The sequence below is a fragment of the Xiphias gladius genome, chromosome 13 (assembly GCF_016859285.1).
Source record: "Xiphias gladius isolate SHS-SW01 ecotype Sanya breed wild chromosome 13, ASM1685928v1, whole genome shotgun sequence".
In the NCBI taxonomy this organism is placed as follows: Eukaryota; Metazoa; Chordata; class Actinopteri; order Istiophoriformes; family Xiphiidae; genus Xiphias; species Xiphias gladius.
In genome coordinates this window covers 12,593,756-12,621,301 of record NC_053412.1, presented here as the reverse complement: position 1 = coordinate 12,621,301, position 27,546 = coordinate 12,593,756, and the positions used below count along the sequence as shown (strand labels likewise).

The 27,546-nt window shown below is 40.1% G+C and overlaps 1 protein-coding gene across 7 annotated transcripts in view; it reads right to left on the bottom strand.

Annotated features, from left to right (window-relative positions):
* Positions 1-21,530, bottom strand: part of kcnh7 (potassium channel, voltage gated eag related subfamily H, member 7) — a 72,639-nt gene extending 51,109 nt beyond the window's left edge. For 3 of the 7 annotated variants that reach the window (XM_040142282.1, XM_040142284.1, XM_040142283.1), the window contains exons 1-3: positions 21,270-21,437; positions 20,343-20,429; positions 19,119-19,349 (exon numbers count right to left, since the gene is read on the bottom strand). In XM_040142282.1, coding sequence (XP_039998216.1) covers positions 19,119-19,349; positions 20,343-20,418 — 307 coding nt within the window. In that variant the 5' untranslated portion in view covers positions 20,419-20,429; positions 21,270-21,437. The other 4 variants (XM_040142287.1, XM_040142286.1, XM_040142285.1 and 1 more) reach the window with 4 other exon arrangements.
* Positions 21,531-27,546: the final 6,016 nt, after the last annotated feature.

The following is a 27,546-nucleotide window of genomic DNA, read 5'->3' as shown; positions in this document are numbered from 1 at the left end:
AGTGAATCAAAAAAAAAATTAATGGGCAACTATTCCAAGTCATTTTCTAAAGCAAACATGCCAAACATTTGATGTTTGGGATCAAACGATTCCAAGTTCTCAGATGGGAGAATTTGCTGCTTTTCTCAGTCTTGCATGATAGAATATTCAGTGTTTTTGGGTTTTGGAGTATAGTCAGACCAAACAAGACACTTGATGATGTCAGTTTTTTGATGTTTTACAGGCTGAAAAATAAATCAGTTAATTGCGAAAAGAGTTGGCAGGTTAATCAATACTGAAAATAATCGTTAATTGCAGCCCTAATTTAAAGTATCAAAAGTAAAAGTGAAAGTGTTCATTATCCAAAGGGGTCCCTTTCAGAGTGTTAAATTATGGGGCCACTCAGGATCCTGAAAGTTGATATTATTTTATCTTACACACACAGGATAATTTGTTGTTAATTTGTTCAATTAGTTTTTTGAAACAGAGAGGAGAGGACTTTAAACATTGTGGGTATCATTTCTTCCATAAGTTCTGCTCCAGTGTTTCATCACGGCAAAGCCATATGTCCTTGTGTGTTATTCCAACTACATTTTGCAAGTTTTGGAAACTTGAATTGAACAATAGGATTTGTTGAATGTGCGAGTGTGCGCTCATAGGCAGTGCAGGGAGAAGAGTTTTAGTTTCAAGATGCTGGAAATTTCATTAGATTCTATTTCCACTATCAATAATTAAGACAATGCAGCTCAGCGTGAGCTTGTTCACGGTAGTAGGGTAGCTAAAGTGCAGAGCAGGCACATGCACAGTGATCAGTTAGTGTGATTAAAATGCATCTGGTTCTGGTCAAGTCCTTCCTCTCTCTCCTCTCTCTCTCTCTCTCTCACACACACACACACACACACACACACACACACACACAAAGACAGACAGACAGATCAGTTTAACATCTGCTGAGCGGTTGTGTCTGACAGTGATTGTGGGATAGTGGCATATGGGAATCTTGATAGCCCTCATTTGGAGAAACCGCTGCCAAGAGTATCGCAGTCAAAATCATTTTAAATTGCAGCCTGTGCTTTTTGCCCTGGCCTAATAGACATGGTGTGTGTATGTCTGTACATCATAAGGGGTGTGTGTGCGTGTGTGTAATGTGAGTGACACTGATGTGAGCTGAGCCTCCAGCAGCAGGGAGCTGTTGGTTGGTGCTACAATGCTTGAGGGGTTACGGTGACATTCAACACCAAACAACCCCCACCCCCACCCCCCTTCCACTTCTGTCACTCTCCCCCCGTCAAAAGCTCAGCGGGGAGCTTCTTTAGCTTGGCAAGGCTAATTGTCGTCAAATCAACTTATCCGGGTTGTTCTCTGACCCTGAATCCGCGTGTAAGCGTGTCTCAGTCAATCACTGCCGCACTTGGGGGCGCCGTGGCCTGGAGGTTATTAAAAGCGGACTCCCTCAGCTGAAGTGCCTTGAGCAAGGCACCTAACCCCCAGCTGCTCCCCGGGCGCCTACAGTGCGGGTTCCACTGTTCCTTGTGTGCGTGTGTGTTCACTACTCACTGATGGGTTAAATGCAGAGGTCAAAAGTTAAATATGAGCACTGACCTTCTTTTTGTCTACCATTCTAGTGAAATGTGATCCCTTCCCCTTCTCCCCTGGGAACATTCACTTGTACTAAAAGCTGTGTAACTCTGATGCTGGCTCCCTAATCCAGGAGGGAGAGCGCTACCTTATCCCCAGGGTTATAATATCATCAGTGGCGACATGGTGGCCTGGCAGTTCGAGAGACTGTCCCGTAACCAAAAGGTCACATGTCAAATCACTGCAAGAGAAGTTTGTCCATCGCCAAGCGTATCAACAAAAATGTCGACAAGCAAGTCACCAACCCCCAAAAACACCTGGCTTTCAACATACCGTTGCTGTAATAACTAAAGCTTACTATTTAAAATAGCAATGGAAGATTCCTCACTACAAAAGGTGGGGAAAAAAAAAGTTGGTACATGTTGGGGCTGATGTAAAGAAAACATTGTTTTACTGCAAGTTACTGAAAATCATTTTCATCTATCATTCCTCCCAAGCTCTAGAAGTTATCACTCCCATTTCATAGCAATTTGCTCTTTTACAAATTCAGTGGTCAAAGTGTTACCTCTGCTCAATAACTCTACAGTGTCTTGATCAATTAGAGCAAGACAACAAAGGCAGAAACAAATATAGTAATCCTTTTTATAGTACCTCTTTTCAAATCTCCACCACTTAAAATACAACAATTAAGAAAATGTAATAACATGGCTACCATACTGCTATTTATTACAAGAACTAATTATAGAACATCGGTTATAGGTCAAAAATCCATGTTATGCATCTCAGCTCCCATGTGCTACTGTGCAACTGCCTTGGCTGAACTGAGAGGACCTGTGGGTGGGATACTGTGATATACTGCAGCCTTTTGAGGACATGGAGGCAGCCAATATTACCTGCACTAAAAGACTAGATAAACAAAATCAATGTGGAGAGTACAGGAGAAAAATCAAAGCATTATATTAAACAGAAGATCACGTATTTGAGATTCACAAATCTCAAGCTCACTGCATCCTGTTCCGGCATGCATTTGTAAGACACTTTCCACTGAGTGTAAGTTGCATGCAGTAAGAGGCCACTAAATTATCAGATGACAAGATATTCAAATGCACCCAAAGTAAGGCAAGCATTTATTATCTTCAGTAGGGTTTTGATTTCATTCTGAAATCACTGACAAATCTAAAATTAGTTTTAATTAAATTAATTCTGAAAGAAATCTCCCGACGTCCCCTGAAGCGGATTTAAATCATTTGAATATCAATACATGGCACGGTATAGAAATTTAGAGCCTATTAAAATGTATATAAATGAAACAAATATAAATAAACTGAAATATATCTAGTACTCACACACCAAATTAAAGCTTAGCTTGTGCTTTAGAAACAGAGAACGAGTCACCATGGAGAGGAGAAATACAGATACAGATAGTTTAGTCATCATTTATGTTTGTCCTTGATTATGGTGATGTGGATTCTATGCATGCCTCACTCTCTCAGTTGCAAAGTGGCTGGATTTAATACAATATGCTGCTATTCTTTGCATGTATTCATTACACTTGTCATTGTGTTATGTCTCAAAATGTAAAGCAGAGCAGAGCAGCAGTGTTATGCATATACCACTATACCATGTTATCTCACTAGTCAGCTGTCATGCTGAGGAGAACGAGTCTAAATGGACAAATTTATTGTATCAAATTAAGCTTGGGGAAACATGATTGCACACTTACACTTTTGTTCCAAACTAATTAGTTTTAGGAGTCACGACAAATTGCATGAAGTGTGACTGTTCATTAATACCCTACTATGAAATTTAATTTATTTTTTCTTTTTATGCATTTTATTTTTATACCTGGAAACTGGAAAAAGAGGCTTACTCTCAGTGTGTTGTCCCTGTTAATTTAAAGGTTTAATGCTGAAAACTCATAATTATGTAAAGTATATCATAATTGTACTTTCTTTTGACCTGCTACATCAGATTTGTTACGGTGAATGAGCAGATTATCTAAGGTCATGGAACATGTCTTAAGCAATTCATGGGATAGAACAGGACACAGCAGGAACAACAGGAATAATCGCTCTGAAGCTTTTGGCACCATGCAGTGTCACTGCAAAAGGTTATCTGGGAGATCAGGGTGGTTGATGGAGGGCAAGCTATGAACAGCGCCATAAAATACACTGTTTATCATTATGAATGTGGGAAAATTCAGACTTGACTGATGATGCAGCAAACAAGATATCACTAAGTAAAGTGACTTGAATGTGTTAGAAAGTAAGTTTTAGACACTATACATATTTCAGATTTTTTCCATTTGCTTCAGAAAGAAGATAAAATTACGGGAAGACAACACAGCAAACCTCGGTTGAATGCGTGACATTGTGTCCCTTGCCAAGACAAAAGTCGACATTCGCTGAACAGTGAAATCATGAAAATTAAGAATAATTGCTATTTTACTGATGTCTGTGTATGCACATGTAAATGATCTACTCTGTAAGCTACTACTACATAAAATTGTTGGTAAAAATGTTTTTAGCTTGTTTCATAATTTACATAGATATTTCATATGCATTGGGTTTCTAACAGTTTTACAATGAGTTTTACCTGGGAAAAGAAGCGATAAAGAATTTATTATTGAGTCAAATAACTTGAAGCTACAGCATGTAACTTCTAATATTTTTGAGTTGAAATATGCAAAACATATCTTAATGTGGCAGCAGTGCAGAGATATTCCCTTATACAGTTTTCAAGTGAGCCTTGCCCTTCTAACCATTCCGAGAAGGCCAAAGTCAGTAGTGGGAGCTCATGGCTGTCAATCTATATGTGAATGTACTTCTGGCCGACTACTTGTCTCACACTGAGGCTTCAAACTAGTATTGGCTGCTGGAAGACATCACTATGGGTGACTCAAAGGCTGGCAACCCCAGGATTCCTGCATTAGCTTAAATAGCGAACACGACGAGGATGTAGGTGGAGGGCTGGGTGGAGTGTAACGGAGGTAGAGGGACTGTTGGGAGGAGTGGAGTGGTTTGGTTTCAAGTCTTGTGCTAGTGCTAGCTTGATTTCCAGAACCTGAATATTGTAGCTTATAGATTTAAATGGTGCATCATCCCACCTAGGGAGAATACCTCTAGGTCACCATGAGAGATAGAAGTTGCACATGCACAGAGTTGCTCCCACCGAGTTTGAACAACAAGCAAAAGAGGACAGAAACAATGCAGAAATACTGTACGCTTTTATGTTAGCATCAAAACTGTTACGATTTCAAATTGCTAGATTATCAGTTGTAGCAGTTGTATTTCTGATGATCATCTTTCTCTGTTTTGTTTATCCTAATAAAATATTGCTGCATGTCAGGGCTGACTGTTACTGTACTGTTACTGTTGTTACTGTAAAACATCTTCGAGGGACGATCATATGGTCATTGGGTCATTCGTGTTCAGTCTACTTTAGTGCACAACTGTAGTGTGCAGGCTAATAATCCTGGGTTTGAGCTTCATCACCACGATGTGCCAGATTTACAGTTAATGTCATTAATGTTTATCATTTTCATGCTCTGAAATCTTAGTTGATGTGCTGTTACCAGAATTGATTGTGTATAAACTGATCATTTATAACAGGTGTTGTTCATCTGCAAACTTGCGAATGCCTGATTTAGCAGCTTGTAAGTTATGGTACAGTCAACGTTACCAGTATGAAGGTTGCATTTGCGTACAGAGATGTTTGTCACATTTGTAAGTTAGTTGAAAAGAGTCAAATTTAACAGTTATCATTGCCCTTAACTGCCTTGTCACACTCTGAAACTCACTAAACTGTTGCTCTTTGTATTCTTTGAACAGGTCAGCATGTCTGTTGGTGAGATGCTTTGCCAAGTTGGACGTGTTGGCTCCTTTGGTCTGCGTAGGTTTAAATAATCTTTTACAGACGGGCTAGGTGGTGTCTGCAGGGTCACCCCGACTGTCGGCTATGGCAAAATAATGCCACATTTTGCTCCGTGTGTCTGCTGTGTTGACAAGCCGTGGACGGTCAACAAGAGCACTTGTATTTGCAGCCATGCCTCTCGTTTTGTCGCCATGAAAACTGAGGCGTGCATATGAGAGGAGAAAAAAAAAACACTGTTAGCATGCCCACCGTGCCTGAAGGGAGTGGAAGCAGAGCGCTGCACACACACACTTTCCCGCTGTCGCACATCGGCGCAACTCTACTCATAGGAAATACGGCTTTTATTGAAAACTGTCTTATTTAAACACTGTCATTCTTAAAAGTACTAATACTAATAAAATGGGGTGTATTAGCGGTTTTAATGGCAGTGTATTGCAATACCTTTCTAGCATTGGTATACCGTGCAACACTAGCCGGGCTTGATACAAGAGATTACCATTGTGAATACTCATGCCCATAACATGAATATTTTTGCAAAAAATTCACTATGTCAATATTTCGCAAAAAACATATGCAAACAGAGCGAACTGAACATGAGTGGAGAAGAGGGCATGACATATACAAGCTAATGATATTACAATAACACTGGGATATACTGTAAGTGCTCCTGCAGATGCTGAAACAAATCCAATGAAAGAACACTGTAAAAGCTTGAAAGGCTTCAGTTACTTTCACCCATGTCTGATCGCTGCACTGCAAACCTAAATTACCTTTGTCAGAAACCAGCAATCTGTACTGTAAATCTGTCTGCCAAGAACAGAGAAAATTGAGAAAAATACGAAAAATATATAAGCCCTGGTGTCTCAGCCGGAATGTACTACAAGGACTCAAATGGATAAACCAAAATAAAATCCTTAGAAAAATGTCAGTTGGATCATTGTCGTCCAACACCTTGATAAAGTATGGATGTCAGGTTTTGTTGAGAGTACGACTAGCTGTAATGATACAGGCCAATGGCCATAGGCTGCCCCCTCTGACTCTATGGGATTGTTTATTCAATCTCCATCAAAGTGACTCTACAGATGTTGCAGAGTGCTGATCCCGGAATGGCATTTAGTGGTGGGCTTGTAAAAATGGGCCAATTCATGAATGTAAGCTTTCACCTAATTTAGCTGGTAGAAGTAACGATTGAGTCATCATGAATCAAACCTTCAAACACTGACAGCTGTGGGGGCTACGCATGATGATACTGTACTAACATCAACATATAAATGACCTTGCTAAGCAACAAGTCGGCCCTGACAAACCAAGGAAGATTTTGAAAGTGTTCCTCAACTTAATAAACATCTTGGAGAGAAAATGCAGATATTAAAAAAAAAAAAAAAACCACACACACACTTATTAAGTGTGTGTGTCAAACAATTTTAATTCCACAAATGCTTTTAGAGATGGACCAAAAGTCAAACAACATCCAAATCAATAAAAACACTCAGGCCAGAACATGAACCGACTAATGAAAGAGGCTGAAGAAGAAAAAAAAAAAAAATGAATGGCTATTCATTCACAGATGTGCTTTCCGTATATCAAATCTGTGAATGGGAGAAAAGCAGGGATCATGGACTGAAATCCCATTGTGACAAATATGAGTGGTTGACTGGGGAGGGGGCTGAGCCAACGTGTTTATGATAAACCTTTTAACTGCACTCGCGTGAGACTCTTTAATACCAGGATTTCTTAACATTAAAAAAAATGTAAATCTGGGAAAATAATCTTTTTTGCTCACATTAAGATCATCATCTATATCTCAGATACCCGCCAGATGAACAGTATGTCGCATGCATGGAGCTATCTGGCGTGCAGATGTAGTAGGTGGGCTGGGGTGTGAGCTCCTCAGTAAAGCAAGAATGAGGAGAGACAAGGGGGAGGGGGAGCTGCAGAGTGAGGTGTTTGAGCCAGAGCAGGTTGGGGGAGGGGGCTGTCAGACTGTTTACAGTCTGTTTGTGGTAATACCATCACATTAATGGCAGCGTGTGTGTGGGCTTAATCCATAGATCCAACATCAGAATGACCTACATTTATTCACTGGCACGGTGCCTGCAAACTGTGGCTGTGAAATAGATTTCATTAGTACAAGGTTAGGTTAAACTGGCACTGTATATGTGGTTGAAATTGGAAATCATAAAATACTGTATATCAGACAGTTACATGGCTGACTGCTGATATGTCCACAGCAGTCTGTACAACGTGCAATCAAATTTTTAATCTTCTTTTCCCATTTTTATGTATATGAAAGCTCCAACTAAAAGCTTGGTGACTCATACTCCTGCCTGAAAGAGCTGCCTAAAACCATTAAATTCAAATACTTGGATGGGTATCAATGAAATTCAACAGTGGAATTTAAAGTTATTGCATATCAACACCGAAATCTCCAGTGTCAGTCTAAAAATATATGTCTTTCAAGTCTCAAAGACCTAAATGAAGTATTGCTGTTCAAAATCCAAATTGGATGCAACCTGCACAAACAGAGGACATTGCTTACATTACAAACTACAGTGCAGTGGAAGGTGTCTGTTTTTGTTGGATCTTGAATGATTTTGTTGAAGGCTGTCTAAATTTTGTTCTGAAGACATAAACATCTTGATGATGACCTGTAGTATGTGTAGCCTTATAGTTCATTTAATTTGTCATGATGACCTATTGGTGAAAATGATGTCAAGATCTGCGACTTTAAAAAAATGACCCAAGAAGAAAGCAATGGAAAGGGGATGGCCGCTGAGGAAATGGGTTATTGATCCAAAGGGACCCTCTTACAAATTAAGTGCAAGGTGTCATGAATTTCATTTAAAACAGGTGAAGATTTAACAACAGCAAATCATTTATCTGTCTGTGGACACACTCATTTTTTTTATTTAAGGAAACTGCAGGTACTTTATTTTTTAAAACTCTACAAATCTACAAAGTCAGAAGTAAATGTGTCATTCAGAACAACCTTGGTAAATTTTATTTGCAGGTACTGTTGCCAAATTTTGAACCATTATGTTTGAGTTGAAACTGTCACGCAGAATGAAATGTATAATTACCCTTAGGCTGCAGACATAGTGACTACCAATTTATCAGTAAGTAATGATACATGTAGATGATTCCATTAGTATTTAGCCATGCTATTTAGCCATGCTAGTGGTGTGACTCTAGGAATGGCATTGTCAGTCTGTCAGTCAGCCCACCACTTGGGTCCAGACTGAACTCTCTCAACAGCTATTGCATGGATTGCCATAGGTCCAGATATCCATGTCCCCCAAAGGATGAATATGAAAAACTTTGGTGATCCCCTGACTCTAACACCATCATTAGGACAAAATTTTTATCCGTCCAATACACTAGCAAAATTATTGACATTACCATCAACCTCAACTGTACTTTATTTAGTGCTAATACTATATGTTAGCATGCTAACACGCTAAACCCAGTTGGTGAACACGGTAAACATTACATACATACTAAACATCAGCATATTAGCGTTGTTATTTTGAGCATATTAACATGTTGACTTTAGCATTTAGTCCAAAGTACTGCTGTGCTTAAGTACAGCCTCACAGAGCTGATAGAGTGGGTGTAGACTCTTAGTCTTGTTTAATCAGACAGCTATAGTAGAATTAATTTCAAATAGGCATGAATTCAAATGACTGTTGTACTCCTTCACTTCTCACAGTATTTCCCAATATTTTACATTGCATTGCAGTATATGAGATCCTGTTGTGCCTATTATGGATGTGAAATCATTATGGCTCTACACCAGCATGACCAAGTCAAATTCCTCTGTATTAGTTGTCTTGGCAAATGAACCAACTCAGATTTAGCTTTTGATTGCAGTTTCAGGATTGTGTGACTGGGTCCCAGTAGTCTTCTCTGTTCTCCAGCTTTAAGCCCCATAGCCAGACATGCCAGGATGAATTTGAGAGCTGTAATAATATATCATGGCTCTTTCAATGGTTGCCAGGACAACACTATGCTGTACTGCAGAGAACGGCTATTTTTTATAGGGATGTGAACATGAGGGTGTGACAGACAGAAGGAAATCCATCCATCTGAATAGTTAAAAAAAAATGTGTATGTGGTGACGGTGAGGTGTGTTAAAATGTCACTTGAGGTACAGCAGGGGCAATGTCTACTTTACATCTCTCCAGTTTGTCTGCTTTAAACCACTCTAGTTTATAATGGCAACAACCACAGAGAGTAACTGCAAATCGGCTTTTCTTGTAAACAGCCAATCTGTTGTTGTGGAGCCTGTCCTTCTTGCCAGCAGCCCGGGGAAACCATTGAAGAAACTCATTATAAAAGAGATCTACTGTAAGGCATGAACATAAAGGAAATCGAAGCCTTTGCCACAACACAAACCTGTCCATGTCACTGTAAAATGAGAGTGGGGGGCTTGCTCATTACATTGCTTTCTCTCAGCCTCATGGGTGAACTGATGAGTGCGAACTGGACAGCTGTATTAAAAACATCATTTGTCGAGCAACTCCTTTACTTATTTGATCTGTTTTGGGTTTAGTCTGTGTTGGACGCTGCAATAACTGACACTATTTTTAGGGTAGTCAAGTGAGAATAATTTTATGTAGTCCTAAAGAGGTAACACCCCCCCCCCACAGAAAGACAGACAGAGAGTGTTGGAGAAGGAACTAGGGTTATCCATAATTGAAGCAGCTCTCAAGCTGCTGGACTGGATTCAAGAGGGTGTTCCCGCAATAGAAGAAGCCCTCTGATATTCAGCTGCACCTGAGTTCTCTCTGACACCTTCATTTACTCTCACTTGCCTGCTCAATCACCTCATCCCTCGCAGACACACGTCAAACTTAGTTTATATTGAACACTCTCTCTTACATCCTCATACTCCGTCTGTCTCATTTATGTGTCTAATTTTGTCTTTGTGTTGCTTCCTGTCTCTCCCCCTACTGCATCTGCTTTCTCTGCATTTCCCTCTCTTTTGCCCATTTTGTCTCCCTTCATGCATACGTCTTTCACAGATACAAACTGATCACTGTATGCTCTCAAACACAGCTGAACCTCAGAATGTGAAAGACTGCAGGCAAAACAGAACAAGAGCTTATCTTGTTTGCACAGCGGTGGATCCACAAGAATTGGTCTTACAGAGAATGGTTTCCATTCAATCCCACCACACACCATCAAACTCTGGTCTAGGGCTGTCAACGAATATTCTAAATTTGATTATATAATCAAATTGTTTAAAAAAAACAAACAAACAAACAAAAAAAACATTCAATTGGGAAAATTAAAATTCAATTGTGGAAAACAAAAACTGCCTCATGAGTTTTGGGCCTGGATCAATGCATTGAATGCACTGCATGACATAGGATTCACACATGGTCACTTTCATTGACTGAAAATGAAATGTTAGGTGAAGCTGAAATGATAGAATAATTTAACAACATCTGTGTTTTAATGATGGAAGAGAGTTTACAACCCAACTCGGCCGCAAAGAGAGTGATTTGCACTCTGAGCCATCTAAAAAGCCCCCGTATGGAAATACTTCGGTTTTTGGTCAGTAGATGGCAAAACTGTGGAACCTCAAGATAAGCCTACTATTCCAGCAGTAGCAGCCTGAGGGTACATCTCGATATTTACACCCAAGTAATTATGTCATCTGTTGCATTGGTTTGCCCTCTTATGGACATAACACACAAAAATAGAAGGGTTAAAACCTATGTGTTTTTTTTAGAAGGAACGTCATTTTTGGCCAATTTTGACAGTGCTACTCAGGTCAGTTCAGGCAATTAACCCAAGTCATATCATCAGTAGTCATCATATGCAGCTTGCTCTGAGGCTAAACCCTCATTGACTAGTTACTATTCTTAAGAGCGTTTCATTAAACAGTAGTTGCATCCGCAGCATCTATAGCAAAAATAATGTCCATCATAAAGACACTTTAAAGTAGTTTATACTGACATGTATCCGTTATGTCTGTAAGTGTTGTATACCCAATATCTAAACTTATGTCATTTTTTTAAATGACATGGACAACTTCAAGATTAGAGCTAAAAAAATTAGTCACTTAAGTGAATAACAGAAAATTAATCAGTATGGATGAGTTGCAATAGCCGGTTCCATTTTTGATCTGGTTCCAAGTTGTTAAAATACCCAGATTCGCAGCCCAATTGTCAAATAATCTCTGAATAAACCAGTCATTCCCACACTCTTAGTCTCTTTTGCCTCTTTCTGACATGTGACATTAGAAGAAAAAAATAACTGGTGACGTATACAAACACATGCTAGCTCAGCAACACAGCTGTTAAAGTTGACATGTGACAAGTTGAACTGCTTTAACCTGAAAGGCAACCGAACAACTGCGAAACGAGGGGGGGGGGGGCAACAAGTCCATTGCTTAAATATTTATCTAGCATCCATCATGTTAAAGTAAGAAAATTTGGTATTTTGATAACTTGAGAAGTACAAGTGCTCTGCCTCAGCCTACCGCCATGTTGTGCTATATTCTGGGACCTGTAGCAGTGCAATAACCATTTCATCTTCAGGTAATTTTAAGTGCATCGTGGATGCAGAAAAATCAGCCATTTATTTAGTTGATATTGCTGAATGATCAAGTAGAAGTAATATTATTTACACTCTGTTGTTTTTACTTCTGTAGCTATAGGTAAGCCCCTCAGTGAAGAGCAGACACTGAAAAAGAAACTATGAGGATAGGAGTAATGAATGTCACAGAGCAGTAACAAAGTATGTAGTGAAAGCCGTACACCCTTTCAACAAAGTACGGTGTAATTTAGGTTTGATACTGAGGGAAATCAAAACGAAATATATATTTTTTTAAACTAAGATGTCTTCATTCCTTACCAGACAGTACCTAAAAAGATTCAACAAGGGATTAAAACAGATTCAGATTCAATAAGTGGATTCTGAACTGCATTCAGATTCCATAAAATGTTATCAAACCCCAACCCCTATTAATCAGGAACTATTTTGATAATCAGTTGATCATTTGAGTCACTTTTCAAGCAAAATGCCAAATTGTTGCAGGTTCTAGTTTCTCAAATGTGAGGATTTGCTGTTTCTCTTTGTCTTACATGATAGTTCACGAATGACATTTTTTCTGTTTTCTGTTGCCTTGGGCTCTGGGAAATATATATTTTTAAATAAAAAACTCTAATCTCAGTGAGGATCACTCAAGCACAACCAACTCTAATCTATTTATAGCGTGACATTTTCAGTCTTATTTGCTATTTGCAAGTGAGAGCTTTAACCATGTATTGAGTTTATAGATTTCCTGATACACCAAGGACCCTAAGAGTCTACTCTTTACTATGGAAAGCATGACACCGATTGTTCTATTTGAATCACTGAATGGAGAGGCAGATAGAGCACGTGTTGCTGAGTAAATGTGTATTGCACTGGTTAGAACTGTTTATTTTTACTCAGTGATTTTTGAAGCTGTCATTAAAACTAGGATTTAAATGCTTAATCTTTAACTTGGCCAATTTATTTGCAGTGCTGAATACATTCATTAATGGTGTATGGTTAATGTGGGAAATTGAGGATGTAGGTAAAAACGGTTGGGGAACCACTATAAACAACTGCTTTCAATGGAAAGTTGTTAAATCCTGCAGGAAAAGTCACTAAATGGCAAGGCAAGTTTAATTACAGTATATAGCACCATTCAGACACAAGGCAATTCAAAGTGGTTTACAGAGGCATAGAAATACTTTAAAAATAACTATAAATGAATGTCACTAAAAGACGTTATATGCTCATAAGTATATTCATGACATCACTGCCTTGTATTTGCATTCTGCCTAGTGTCAGCCGGTTTCAGCCCTTTACCTGTTTGCTTCTCTCCCACTCTCTGTGCTCACATATATAGTAATTTAATACAAATGCTTTAATACAGCTGCTTTAATACTGCTCTGCACTGCTAAAATCTGATTTTATAACCACAACATCGTCTGACAAAATCACCACACACATAAGTTAATGACAACGGCTGTGCTGTGATTTCAGCTATGTTAACTTGTAAAATGATCATTCAGAGAGGAAGTTAGAAGCTCATTCACTTCTTTTTCAGCTGCCACACGGTCAACTGCATGAGGTGCATAGAAAACTGCGCCTGCAGACGGAAAGCCTGACTTTGCACTCCCAGGGCAAAACGGATGACTCTCTTTTACGGACAGTAGCTAGAGTTTGTCCAAAAAGTCAATAGAGTTGTCGCTAGATTTTTTTGTGAAGAAAAGCCACTAAAGGGGTGTGAAAATTCATTAAATCTAGCGACTAAGGCAATACGTTTGCAAAATTGCCTGTAAATTCCCCCCCGATGATGTAATAGAAACTGTTTAACCCAATACATTTTGAAAGAGTAACGGCCAATGGGGAAACTCCAAACTCAGCAGGCCAACCAGTGCTGTATCGCCAACACTCAGTCAGTGAGTCAGCGACACGCATTTGCGTTTATAGTGTTGACCCTGCTTAAGCAGTCCAGCCAATAAAAGGCCATATACTAGAGAGCACTGACTGTTGCGTTAGTTGTAGCCACTAACTGCAGTGCATTGTTCAATGTAAGATACAGGTTGTCTGTAAAAAAAAAAAAATAATAATAATAATAATAATAAAATTAAATTTAAATTAAATAAAAAAAAGGGGGGGGGTTGTGCTTATCAACGAGCTATGTTTTATCATTTGCATTTGTTTTACATTAGAATAGATCATCTCATCTTGCAAATCTAATTTCTCATTATTTTACTGTCTAACTACACTGAAGCATTAGCATTTAACTAGTGTGACCAATCATGTGGCTGTTTTTGACGAAACCCAGCCAAAAGGGAAACAAACCCCAAACCCATAATCTTGGCAACATTTCATCATTTACTGTAAGGCCACATGATGGAGCAAGTTTGTCACTGGATAACTGAATAAAAAACAATTTTTATTTTTATTTTATTTAGGTCTTTTCCTTTTGCTCTCAATTGCAGTTTGAACAGATGATGCTCTATACAGCAGAAATGCATCAAATTATCTAGGTTATTATTAAATACATCACAAGCACTCACATTACATACAGTTCAGCCTTAAGCTATGCCAGGTAAAAATTACTTACAAAATCAGAATGCCATTTACAGGAATCTCTTTTGTATTTATACTGATGAAAAAAATCACATCTGTAAATACAACACATAAATGTTAAAGATAAAGTATTAGCAGTATGTGACAACGCTTTAGGAAAAAATGTGAAACTGTGAGGGGTGGCCCTTGACAAAAATAAAAATGACACCAAAGTCGAATTTGGGAATATCTGGCTCGTCACGAGTATAAAAGATTGCTCTTGGAGCAAGTAAAGTAAACAGCTCAGCATTGAAATGTCAAGCAAAAGGGGTTTAGAGCACATTTTTGCCACTTTAATGATAGCTACTACTCCTATAGAGAGAGATATGTGCACTGGAAGGAAAAATGACCAGAGTTTCAGCAGAGGCACAAATCATAAAGCATTAAGAATGGGCCACAGATTGTGCTGATGAGCACAATCTCCTTCACGGACTGTAAAGGACAGTGGGCAATGTGTTTATGAAGACCCTGGGCCACAGGATTAAGAAGAAGACGACTGCCTAACAGAAACCCCCAGTGGTCCACCACGAAGGGAGCAATCAGCTTGCCGCAATGACATTTCCCCTGGAATTCCAATATAGGAGACAATAGAGATAGGAGGTGAGAGCAATGTGTGTGTGTTGGATAGGGGGAAGGACAGAAGAAGTCACATCTAAAATGAAAGTATTTCTTAAATGGCTGTAGCAGAGAATCCTTTACGTTTAATTTAATTATATGTCTTAGTTGTCTCGCACCTGGTTTTCATTCCCATATTGTTTGCATTAAAGTTTTGTTCAAAATAGCACATCTAGTACAGCTTTAATCTTATTGTGATCCATGCTTTTTCCCTTTGCTCACTGCGATGCTTTTTCAAAGATGTACTATTAAAATGTCTTTTCCCACCGGAGCTGCCTGTCTCAGCAATTCTGACTCACATTTTGATCATACAGAATCTATTTATAATCTTCACTGTGCCAAAGTGAAGATTATAAAGGTTATATACATTAGAAAATGTTCAATATACAATAACGTACCAGGATTTTAAAAATACAACACTTGATTGTCTCTAATTCACATGATTACAAACTATGGAAACATAAACTCATGTTGAAGGATGATCTGTAGTATGATTAATTGTACAGCCACACTTGCTTATTACAAAAAGGAGATTACCAGAGCAGTCTTCCTAGTTGATACAGGTGTATGACCTTCCCTAGAGAAGCTGTGAGTCAGGTGAGAGGAAAACACTGAAGTAATTAGAGGCACAAGATACAGAATGGTAATGAGGCCTTTTCCCCCGCTGCAGAGTCCGACAGTCAGAAGCCCTCCAGCTCTTTTTATCTAAGTCTCCCATGGGCCAGCCAGTGGAGGGAGGGCATTTGGCCGCCATTGATTTCCCCTCTCCAATGCATTGGTTTTGAAGATCAATGCAACATGAAGGTATTTGTATCCTCATTAATGCTGTTTGCTCAACGGATCAATGTAGACTGAACCCCCAGCTTGGCTTGGCTGACAGTACGACAGCCCAGAGAGGCATCAGACCTGTTAAGTCTGAAATACTTAAATTCTTTACTTCGGTAAAAGAAAAGCGACAAAGTATTTTCACTAAAATGTACTCAAAAGTGAGAGTACAGTCCTCATCCTGAGGATTGGTGCTATATTCCCCTAACGTTGCTTTCTCCTAAAATGTCTTATAGCCTTCAAACAACATGTTTCTTTGGTTAATTAGCTCAACAAACATTCCCAGAAGGTTTCCACATAATGTTATGTTTTTGTTAAGCAAGACATTTCACCAATGGGAGTGCTCACTAATGGTTCCTGCATGCCGATTTTTGAACATTCAGCCACAGAAAATTTGGAGAATGTGTCTTGAAGGTGCTTGTAGCTATGCAATGTTCTGCTAAGTTTAAAACAATGTTCTCTGAACCACATTTTGTATCATAAAACTTGTTTCTAAGAAAGTTCTCCTACCACCAGAAAAATATGGCCACAACCAATTATAAAGTACAAAGTTGTACAAAACAGAACTTGGTACTTAGTTCGTGAAAGTGTTTGTGAAATTTGTGGCAAATATAAAAAAAGCCATGCTGCAACTGTAAACAGAGGAGGAGGGGTAGAATCTCACATGTAGCACTGGAAAACACGGGAAATTGTAGTATTTATGATACTGACTGAGCATCTTATTTGGTCACTATGGTGCTGTTTCAGGCTAATCAAAGTTCAGTAAAAATAATATACACCAAGGCTATGGATTGCATATTAACAGTCTCAAGGGGCACCAGCTAAAACACACCAGTCCACTAAAAAATAAGCTGACACCTCCACTCTGCCTATTACCACAAGCATTTTTCTGTAACCTTATCTAGCTCTTTCAACCTTTGACCCCACACATCTATGTCTCCAGGGACACTATCATTTGTAACTGTTCTGCAAACCGTTCTCAACCTAATCCATGTCACCTCTCTCCCTCTCGGTTTTCTATACTTGCCTGAGTAAGAATTACATAGACACACAAACACACACACAGAATTTTTCAATCTTTAAAAGACCACATCATCATCAACAGAGTTTTTAATCACACATCAAATGTCAAAACAAACCCATTTTCCATTGTTTCATTATCCATGAATAATTCCATCCATTTGTAAAGAGAGATTGATTTGAAACCTTTCTTATGATCAGGAGTCTTATGTATCTAGGGTTGGGCCAAAGGACAACACCATTGTCCATTGCCCATGTCTGACAATCATATTCAATGGGGGGTTCACTCTGAGGAGCTGTTCTCAAAAACAACCCTAACCTTATTTGTCCAATAATACCGGCTATTTGGCACGATACACTGATACCAAGTATTATTTCATGTTGTTTTGGCTTACTTTTTTGATACTGCAGCAACAATCAAGTGAATTCAACCTGATAAAAAAAAAACTGCTTAAAAGGCTCGGCTTAAGTGCAGCTGGTTGATTTTTATATGATTACAACTACGAAAACACACACACTGCAGTATCAACAATCATTAAGGATAAAACACAATAAAGCCTGATGGCTTTTATCCATTGTGGTCTACCAACATACAACACAAACAACAACACCAGACAAGCACACATGGGTGATTCACACATAGGTCTCATAAAACTATTAATCGCTATTTCTGCCATGGTGAAACTTCACCAGCCCCCCCTCAGTGTTATGCAAGGAGGCTTAATCATCTGAATATACTGAACATGCCATTGTTAGAGGTCACCACATGAACACTTGCTGAACAAGCACAGTCAATGTGACTGGTAAAAACTTTCACGCTGGAGCTCGCCTATTAGCTCAACAAAACAATACCAGCTGATCTCCATGCAGTATTCATAAGCAGAATATACGCACACCAGCAGATTATCTAAACTATGCAAAAGCTGTACAGATACAGTCACAGACAACTGTCAGATCTGAGAGTACTGACGGTAGGTTAAAATGCTTACATTAGAAAATGTAAATCAGCTGGATAAATGTTGAGTGACATCTCTGCACGGTATACTGTACAGCAACCAATACTATTTTCTGGAGGTGATGAGAACAGAAACAGACAAACCATACACCTCACTATCTTCACATTGGTCTTTAGGGAAGTGAGCTACATCCTTCCCAGGGTGCCCTATCCAGTGCAGGCTAATGAACATCTTTCCCAGCCACCTAGCGCCTGCATCACTTCAAAACTGGACTTCACAGCAAAGGAAACCATCACAGCTGCTCTTCCTCCCCTCAGGGTTCTAAATGGGTGCACTCAGTGATTCGCTGCTGCAAAATGCTCCAGATAGAGCTGACTGAGAACTAAAAATTACCCACTGTGTACCTAGAGTGTTAGACGTTGTAAAAGTCACCTATGACACATTTATCCTACATCTGCGTATCTTGCCTTAACCCTGCAGACGGTTCTGTCTTGTGCAGCACACAACAAAATCAATTTCAAACACTGTAACACAAACCTGTGTTTTCCAACCTTTCTCACGAGTCTCACAGAGATACAATAGAGGCCAAAACATGATGATTACTTTTAGAAGGGGAGTAACAGAGCATCAGTAGTTCAGCCAGAGCGTAATTTAGAGTGAGACTACTGCAACCACCTCATCTTATGTGCTGTACATGCCACCTGAGCCCACGTAAGCCTCTTTTAAAACACAGATCCCACTATATTGCCGTTAAGAGGACCCATCATTATTACACTGAACCAAACAAAGCCGGCATACCGCAATCCACTGTTTCATTTTAGTTAACATGCCAGCGTTCTGGAATCAGAGGAATGACGTGTAACACAACTCTGTCCTTTTACACGGATGTCATCCTGCTCTGTGACTACTAAAAGACTACTTGCAACAACAACCCCCCCCCAACCACACACACACACACACACACACCCAACCACACACACACACACACACACACACACACACACACACACACACACACACACACACACACACACACACACAAACTCCATGTTCGTACCTTTTATACAGAACGGCAAGGCTGAATAAAGGCACAACCTTCCCACCTTGCACCAGCTGTATGAAAAGGGGCTGTAGACAGCCCACAGCACTCACCATCCTTGCGGTGGTAGGTGATCTCCACCTTGCGCTCCTCTGAGCCCAGCAGCGCCTGGGCCACCTGAGCCACTGCGTGCCGGCTGGTGAACTGGCCGTGCAGGAAGTCACAAGTGCACGGCTTCTGCATGACGTCCGGCCTGGAAAAGCCCGTCATCTCGCAGAAGCCATCATTACAGTAGATAATAGCGCAGTTCTGCACCCGGGCATTAGCTATGATGAATTTCTTATCTGTGAAGGTGTAGAAGATAGATTCGAGGAAAGAGAATGTTAATTTGTTCATGGCCATGAATATCACATAAACAAGACCAATTTACTATAGTGAATCACTTGTTAATAAAGATGCGGATTTATCAATTAATACGTTAAAACAAACGCATTAACTGGAATATGAAAGAATATGAAAAAATGAAAGCATTTCACAAATGTATAAATTCAGGCGCAGTAGGTGGGTGTAATAGGTTTACATGGAATTATCCTCCATTACATCCCTTAATATTGGTTCCAAGCTCTTCCCCTGAATAGAAAATGGAACTTCATACCATGGGCAGGTTTATAACTGTTTAAAAAAATGTGATTATGAAAGCTTTTTTTCTTGCACTTTCTACGATGGACTAGCCCTCTATTTGACATTTTATTTCAAATACTATCATGTGGAAAAAGGTGGTTTTCCCACATTTTCAGCAGTAAAACACAGATTTTATGGCACAAGTGATTTTACTCCTTTGCTTTATCTAGTAGGCCTCCAGCATAGTGTGCAGCAACACAGTACTGCAAAGAATCTGTGAAAACTAAACATAACTGGGGAATTTAATAAGAGCAACGAAGGCGTTTTTGGGATATGATCTGAAAGTAATTAAATCCTTTAATCCTTGTTTCTTATGAGAAGCCTTTTAAACTGCAATTTGCACTGGAGCAGGAAAGCACGAGAGGTACTCTACAACACTACACTAAAGAACTGTAAAACAAACCAAGTGCTAGATAAGGTAGCAGGGTAATTAACTTATAATGACTTTCATGGAGCTCTGGCATATGGTTTATCACAAAAAATCACCGGAAAAATTGAATTAGTCTGCATATGAGCCTCGATATGCAAGAAGGTGTGTTAGGCGGTTTCCTAACGAGTAAATAATTGTTCTCAAGATGCAGCAGGAGAGACACAAAAGGGAGGCAGCACAACACAACGCACCCACACAGCACCGGACGCCAGGGAAAGGTACTCACTTTGTCCTTCGAATTTCCGAATGATTACTCCCAAAAATGTGTTTTGTGGCGCAACATGACCCCTCCGGACAGGCATGGTTCCCCCTCCTTACAAATGATGATTTAAAAAAAAAAAAAAAAAATCTTTGGCTGTCCAAGTGAGCGCAAGCCCGAAATGCCCTTCCGTCAAGTTCTAGCGGGTGACAACCGAAGCCAGAGGGGCTCCCCGTTTTTCTTTGTCACCAGTCAGTCATCCTCGCAGGAAAATCTCCCCACTCTGCTTCTTTTTTTTTTTTTTTTTTCTTTTATTTCCTCCCCCCCTCCCCCCCGACCCCCAGTGTTTCCCTTATTTCAACTCCGCTGCGTCCCCGGCTGAACGCATCGCAGAGGCTTCCCTGCGCTCCTCGGCGGTGTGAAGCTGGAGAGAAAGGAGCCGGCAGCCCGCGGTTTAACCAACATTTCACCGTCGCTCCTCGAGAGCACTGCGCGCGTTTGTAGCGGCGCGTAAGTGGACGTGCGTGCGTGTTTGCGCGCGCGCGCGTGGGGGGGGGGTCTATTGTTGTGGAGGGAAGACTGATGGTCTCTGAGGCCAATGGCTGAGAGGCTGACAGAGCGGAGAGGCGCGACACCGACACTGCGAAGGGGAAAAACCCACATGGATGCGTAGACAAAGCGGCAGACTGGGCGATAGTAGAGGCAGGGCTGGCGGGTAACGGGTAACTGTAACGCGTTACGGCGGGGCTAGCTTACTACTCCTTGCTTTGTTTCACAGGCGGCCATACAGCAGCATAGAGGACAGTTTGTAAGGACCCTCTGGTGTCTCTTACCAGACTTGAGTCGAATTATTAGAAGTAATACCTTCACCTTCCGCTTATTTTCGACCTTATTTATGTCACAGAGCGGGTAAAATGAAGGTAGCTCAATGAGCGCTAGCTAGCTTAACTTTACCTGCTACAACACAAGAAGTGATTCTCCGGTCGGAATTTGGTCACATTACTTCGACTTTTACGATGCAAATGATGCAGAGCAGCAGCCTAATTTGACCAAAAAAAAGGGGCGACAAACCCCGACGACCAGTGGCGAAACATTACTTCTGACACTGACGACTGATCACTCTCCTGGCGCACCTGGGACTCTCTCTGGGTCACGCGCCCAGCGGTTGAGCCGAGAGGGGTGACGTCAGGGCACCGTGGGCAGGTGTGTCGCGTCTCTCGTCGACCGAGGGGCCGCTGGACGGGCGTGTTTTTAAATGTCCTCCGTAGCCCCGAGTTTCCCCGCTTTACTTTCCACACGCCACATAAGCCGCGACAGGTCTCCGCTGTCAGTGCCTCGGAGTGGGGGAAAAAAAAAAAAGAAAAAAAGAAAAAAAAAAAGGCCCGCTACTGCACGAGGAGGCGCTGGCCATGGTGCTGCCGAGGCATTCCGCTTTTCCTCCCACTGCTGGTATCAGTGCAGATTTTGTAAGCGGCTTACACAAGAGCGAGAAGTCGGGGTTGGGGGGGGGGGGTCTTAGCGCCTTGCCCAAGGACACTTCGGCAGCCTATCGGACATACTGTAATTAATAGACACAATATGGGAGGTGGCGCTCTCCAAACTTGAGACCTAGTGTATACAAGACAGTGTCCCTCTACGCAGCTCCCTCTGCTTTAGTTGGGTGTTAAGAAAGTGGGATGTGTTGCATGGAAATCTCAAATAAATAAATAAAAAATTTGAAAAAAAAAGGGCTTGATAACCATCCCTTTATCATTTATCCAGTGTGTTGTTAACAGTGTTTCCAAAAACCTTATTGCCCATAAGAAGAAGATGAGATTCTTCAGTTAAAGTTAAAAACACCACCATATGGAGTCAAAGTTTTGCACCCTTCATTAGAAATACATAACTTTTATTTTACTAGATTTGAAAACTGTCATTGTCTTTGTACTCCTTTACTTCAGTCGCGGCAATAATACCCAAGTGCAAAATTACTCTGATACGAGTAAAAGCTATGCATTCAAACTTAAGTGAAGGTACAGAAGTAATATCAAGGATATATACTTAAAGTAAAGGAATTCATAATACAGACTCACTCCTTTTAGAATGTTATATATATATATATATAACATATAAAACATATATATGTTTTATATATATATAACATATGTATACATATATGTTATATATAATACATATATGTATTTTATTTTAATGTATTATTCTATAGTATTTTAATGTTGCTGGTTATTATTGAGCTATTTCTAACTACACCCTTTTGGGCAGTTTATTCTATAAAATTACATCATTTATTTGTTGATCATATGTTTTGTATGCAAAACCTTGATCTTCAAGTTGTCATTGCTGTTGCTTTTTCCAACCTTGTGATCAGAGTATTGGATCATTTCATAAACAGCATGGAGGTTACAGGGAATGTCTTGTTCAAGGGCACTTCAGCAAGACGTGAGGCATTAAACCCAGTCATTTGGTTGACCCACAGTCCCAATGAACTTTATAAAGACAATCCTGTTTCCATATTAAAACAATGGCAGGTAATCTGGACTGGAGGTTTAAACATTTTAATAATCTCTCCCTTCCTCTCAATTATTCAATACTTGTTCCACTTTCCTTTCGGATTCAATTTCTCTCCCTGTGTCTCTGTCACTGTCTCACTCACAGACACACACAGGCAAACAAACACACCCAGATTCTAGTGAAACATCTGTCCTGGACTTACAGTAGTTCTCCCGCCATCTGGTCCATTGAGAACACAACAATTCACAATATACAGGCACGGGGTGGGGTGGGGGGTTGGGGCGGGGGTGGGGGGTGGCATATGCTGCTTTTACGACCTTATGTTTTAACAATGACTAAAGTAGATTCCATGCAAAAGGCAGCCTTTGTTCAACATTTTTTTCCTTGTCTTACACCGGCAGCTTTTTGTGAATACAACGTGTTTTGTCCCCCTGCGTGTTGTGGCCTGTCTATTGCAAAGACTCTGATGGCTGCTGTAGCATATTTATCAGAACTAACCTGCATTTTGCTGCTAACATCCACTTTGTCATCACGCCTAACACTGTAATAATATTTGAATCCATAAAAACAAGTTCATCCAGATAACACCCCCCCCCCTCGGCTCTGTCATACAGCAAGCACGACTCACCAACTCATAGCAGTGAAACAGTAAAGGCTAGGTCTGCCCTTGAGTCAGATTCACATTAAAGGGAGTGACAACATTAATTAATTGTATTTTTGCTCATAATATGTGCACTGAATGGACAGCTGGTAGTGAAGAACAACCTTTTTAAAGAGAGGAGAACATGATCCTTAAGAAGTAAGTAACTCCTGCATACATACATTAAAATTTGCTTTTTTATTACTCTAGTTCATTGGAGTAGAAATACAGGAATTCCAGTTTGGGATATTGCAGAAATATATATACTTACATACAAATAATTTATAAAGTCATTTAGAAGATATATGTTTGCACTAAAAGCTTTTTTTACCCAGACCTCAAATTTAGACTTATTATTTAATGACTTACAGGACAAGGGCTGTTGGGAACTGGGACAAGAGACACATATTGCCCTAGGGCCAGGACAAAAGCCACAATGAAGATATGGAAAGTTGCTAACATTTTTTTTTAATTCTTAGTTCCTTTGGGCACTATTAACAAAAAACTGACACACAATTTTTAGCCAGCATGGAATATCGGTCTGTCAGTCCACCACTTTGATCGAGACAGCAATATCTCAACAACTAATAAATAGTCATGATATTTGGTACAGACCTTCATGGTCCCCAGAGGATGAATCCTACTGACTTTGGTGACAAATATTCATGGTTCCCAGATGATGAATATTAATTATTTAATGTGGATTTCCTAACCTTTCCTCTAACACAAGTACTTAAATACAAATAATTATTCTACAAGCTATCACAACTCAGAATGTGCTCTACCAAACAGTAGAGAAATACCTTATACTCACTGGTAGTGTGTCATGCATATTAATAAGAGGTTAATTATGTGATGACCATCAGATATTTTCTGAGAAGTGACAAAAACACCGGTGTGCTCACGTCTTCTTGTTTCCTTGTGCTCCTTGAATATCTCTTGCCAGATGCTACTGGCAAAGAAGCTCACTGGTTTATGGCAACTGATAGCTATAAACAGATAAAACTGTATTTACCTTCCATTTACCTGGGACATCACTTATCTCTTAATGCCCTTTATGAGAATGCATCCTACTGGCCAGGTTTATGACCCATGGCAAGAGAAGGAAATTAAGTTTTATGCCTAAAATGCTGATAAAGGTGTAATGAATTATTAAGTGGAAATTAACCAATGCAAGAGGGATGAAGGTCTTAGTGGTCTTAGTAGAATTGTGATGTGAAGCCAGAAATATTTGCTGTGTTATGAGTTCAGCTGAATTCCATTAACTGCAACCAAGTGATCATTTCTGTCATACTTAAAAATTTAGACCCTTTGCCCCTTGGGAAATACTGTCTGTCAGTCACTTTCCCTAACAATTCTGTGGTCAAATGAATCTACCCAAAGATTGAATTCTGCAACTCTGTAATAGTAAGGTGTCATTTATAGCCACTGAGTATGAGTGACATGAAGCTTGTAGAAGCTTGGTGACATAGGGACTAGTCATTTTGTGATTGTTAAACTAGTGAAGCTGGTAAGCTAACGGATAACATGCCCTCAAGCCTGGGGCATGCTAGCCTTATTCAGTCATGAGTCAGCTCTTCTAGCTTATTTCTTTTTTTCACTGTACTGTATTGTTTACCCCCCCTCACACCCGCCCCTTGCAATTTGCTCTCAGGAATTAACATCATTTCATTTGATGTAGTTATTGAAAGGGGACGAAAAGCTTTCCACGCTAATGAGTTTGGTAACTGTCAGCAAGCCAGTTTGTTTGCTAACAGAACAATGAGTTAGAAGTTTATTCTGAAGTTGTATTTGTACCATCGATTGCAACATCATAGATGTCTGTAAACTATTCCTCTTAACTGGGGTAGTTTATACTTCGACAGAGGAAGGTTAAATATGTTGCAACATATGATAGCTTTCTTCATTTTGGACTCTCCAGCTCTCTATTCCATCAAAGGTCAGCACTGGCAAGACAGTTTTCTGTTGGTGTCTGTCAAAGTTCACCGAGTTGAACTCGACATAAAAAATTTTAGCAGATTTACTTTTCCCCGCAGGCAAATCTACTTATCGCAGCAATTCTGTTAAAATGAATTCAATTTGCTGTAAAATTTGGCCATTTTCCTGTGACCGGGGCTTGAGGGGCAAAAATGATAAAGTTTGTCTCTAGCAATGTCTTTGAGTAAGGATGGGTGTTATTCTCTGGGTCATGGTAGGACGTTCCTAAGTTGAAAAGGGATAGAGCTGAAACAGCCACTTTATAATTGGTACTGAGTCAGCAGGTGAATGATTACAACTTTGCCCTATGGGATCATCACCATCATTATGATGTATTGGAGAGAGAAAAATGGTTATTATTGTGGAATGTAACCTTGCCTTAGGCCCTGCTAATTAGATAGACTACTACCAAACACTGCAAGCTTGTGACTTGTGTCATTCTAGTAACAAGAAGGTTCAGATTCAGCATTGCATGTGGTAGAGTAATACAGTTACACAGATGATGTGAGTAGTGAGTAGGGAGCCTGTCCTTCAACCTGGTTTCAAGCCCCCTTGACTGCAAACATCCATCCTGGTGAACTGTCCTAGAGCAAGAGCAGACACCGAATTCCCACCTGTTCTTGAGATGTTTAGCCAAGTGAGAGCTTCCCTCTGCAGCCAATAGGAAAACACATTATTTCTCCTCCAATGTCAGCATTAAATCATTTAAAATTGGCTTTGTCGTGCAGAATGTAGGGATGCTGTTTACTGTAAAATAGCCCCTGCCCACCTTTTGGGACATGGGATTTAAAGGTTTTGGCCTACAGCAGGTTTATTCTCCAGCTTTTGTGAGTGTAAGAAAGCTAACATAGTTAATTACATGGGCGGCTAACAAACCAGCAGTGATTTCCCTTGGTAGTTGTAAAGGATCTCTATTACTACGAGGCATTTTCCCTGACCCCAGCCCATGAGAGAGGCTCAGTGTACTGTAGCTCGTGCAGGAGTCATTAAATAAAGCCAGCGCAGCCTAGTCCACTCATCATCAGCTCATTCATGACTACAGAAAGGAACAAATAGCATGTGTGTTTGAGTGTACGCATATTTATATATATCTGGTTGTATCTGGAGCATCTGGATGTCTCTCTACTGCAATCTTTTTAATAGACAATTCCATAGGTTTCACAAGTCGAGAGCAAACAGAAACCACATATTCTTGGTCCTTATAGATACATTAGTATTGCTATGAATAGCATGCCAAAATGCTGATGTTTAGCAGGTACCATGTTCACCATCTTAGTTTAGTGTGTTAGTATGCTAATATTAGCAAAAGTACAGCTGTGGCCGATGGGAAAGTCATGTGTTATTTGGTCGTAAACCAAAGTACTGGACAAATTAAAATTTTGACATGATGGTGGCACTAGATGAAAGGGATAACCAAAGGAATTACAGTTCATCCTGATGGGAACATGAATGAGATATTTCAGCCTGGACCAAAGTCCCTAGACCTATGCGGCTAGCATGGCTAAAAAAGATGAAGATGATGGGGCTACTGATACTTTATTGGTGGTCATGAAATTTAACTGGCAATTATGATGATGATAATTAAAGTGGTGATGATAGGCAAGATTATGATGATGGTAGTGTCAAGCTTGACAATGATTTATCTTGATGGTGATAATGGCTTTGATAATGATGATGCTAAAACAGTAGCACCAATGAGGGTATATCCATGCTAGTCCTATTAGTGTGCTCCTTTGTGAGAAAATAATTTCCCTTCCATGTTAATCTCCCAACTGGCATCAGCCTTAGCCTCCTTTCTGCTGCCGCTGCTGCTGCTGGGAGTGTTTTTGAAAGGAGAATATCCCCCTGTAAGGCTGACTCTATCAGCTCAGTTGGTCCATTCATTTTTAGCTTAATCTGTTCACTATATGGAGCAATTTAGATCTTGCAGCGAGGCCTTGGCCCCTAATCCAAAGATCACTCCAGGGCAAATAGCTGCCTACACCCAGGAATGACCCTCTCGGTCTTTCCATTCTCTCTCAGTTTATTTCTGCCTGTTCTTGTTTTTGTTGGCCCTTGATCTCTGCTCTGGTTGAAAGCCAGGAAAAGACAATGGGACAAGGT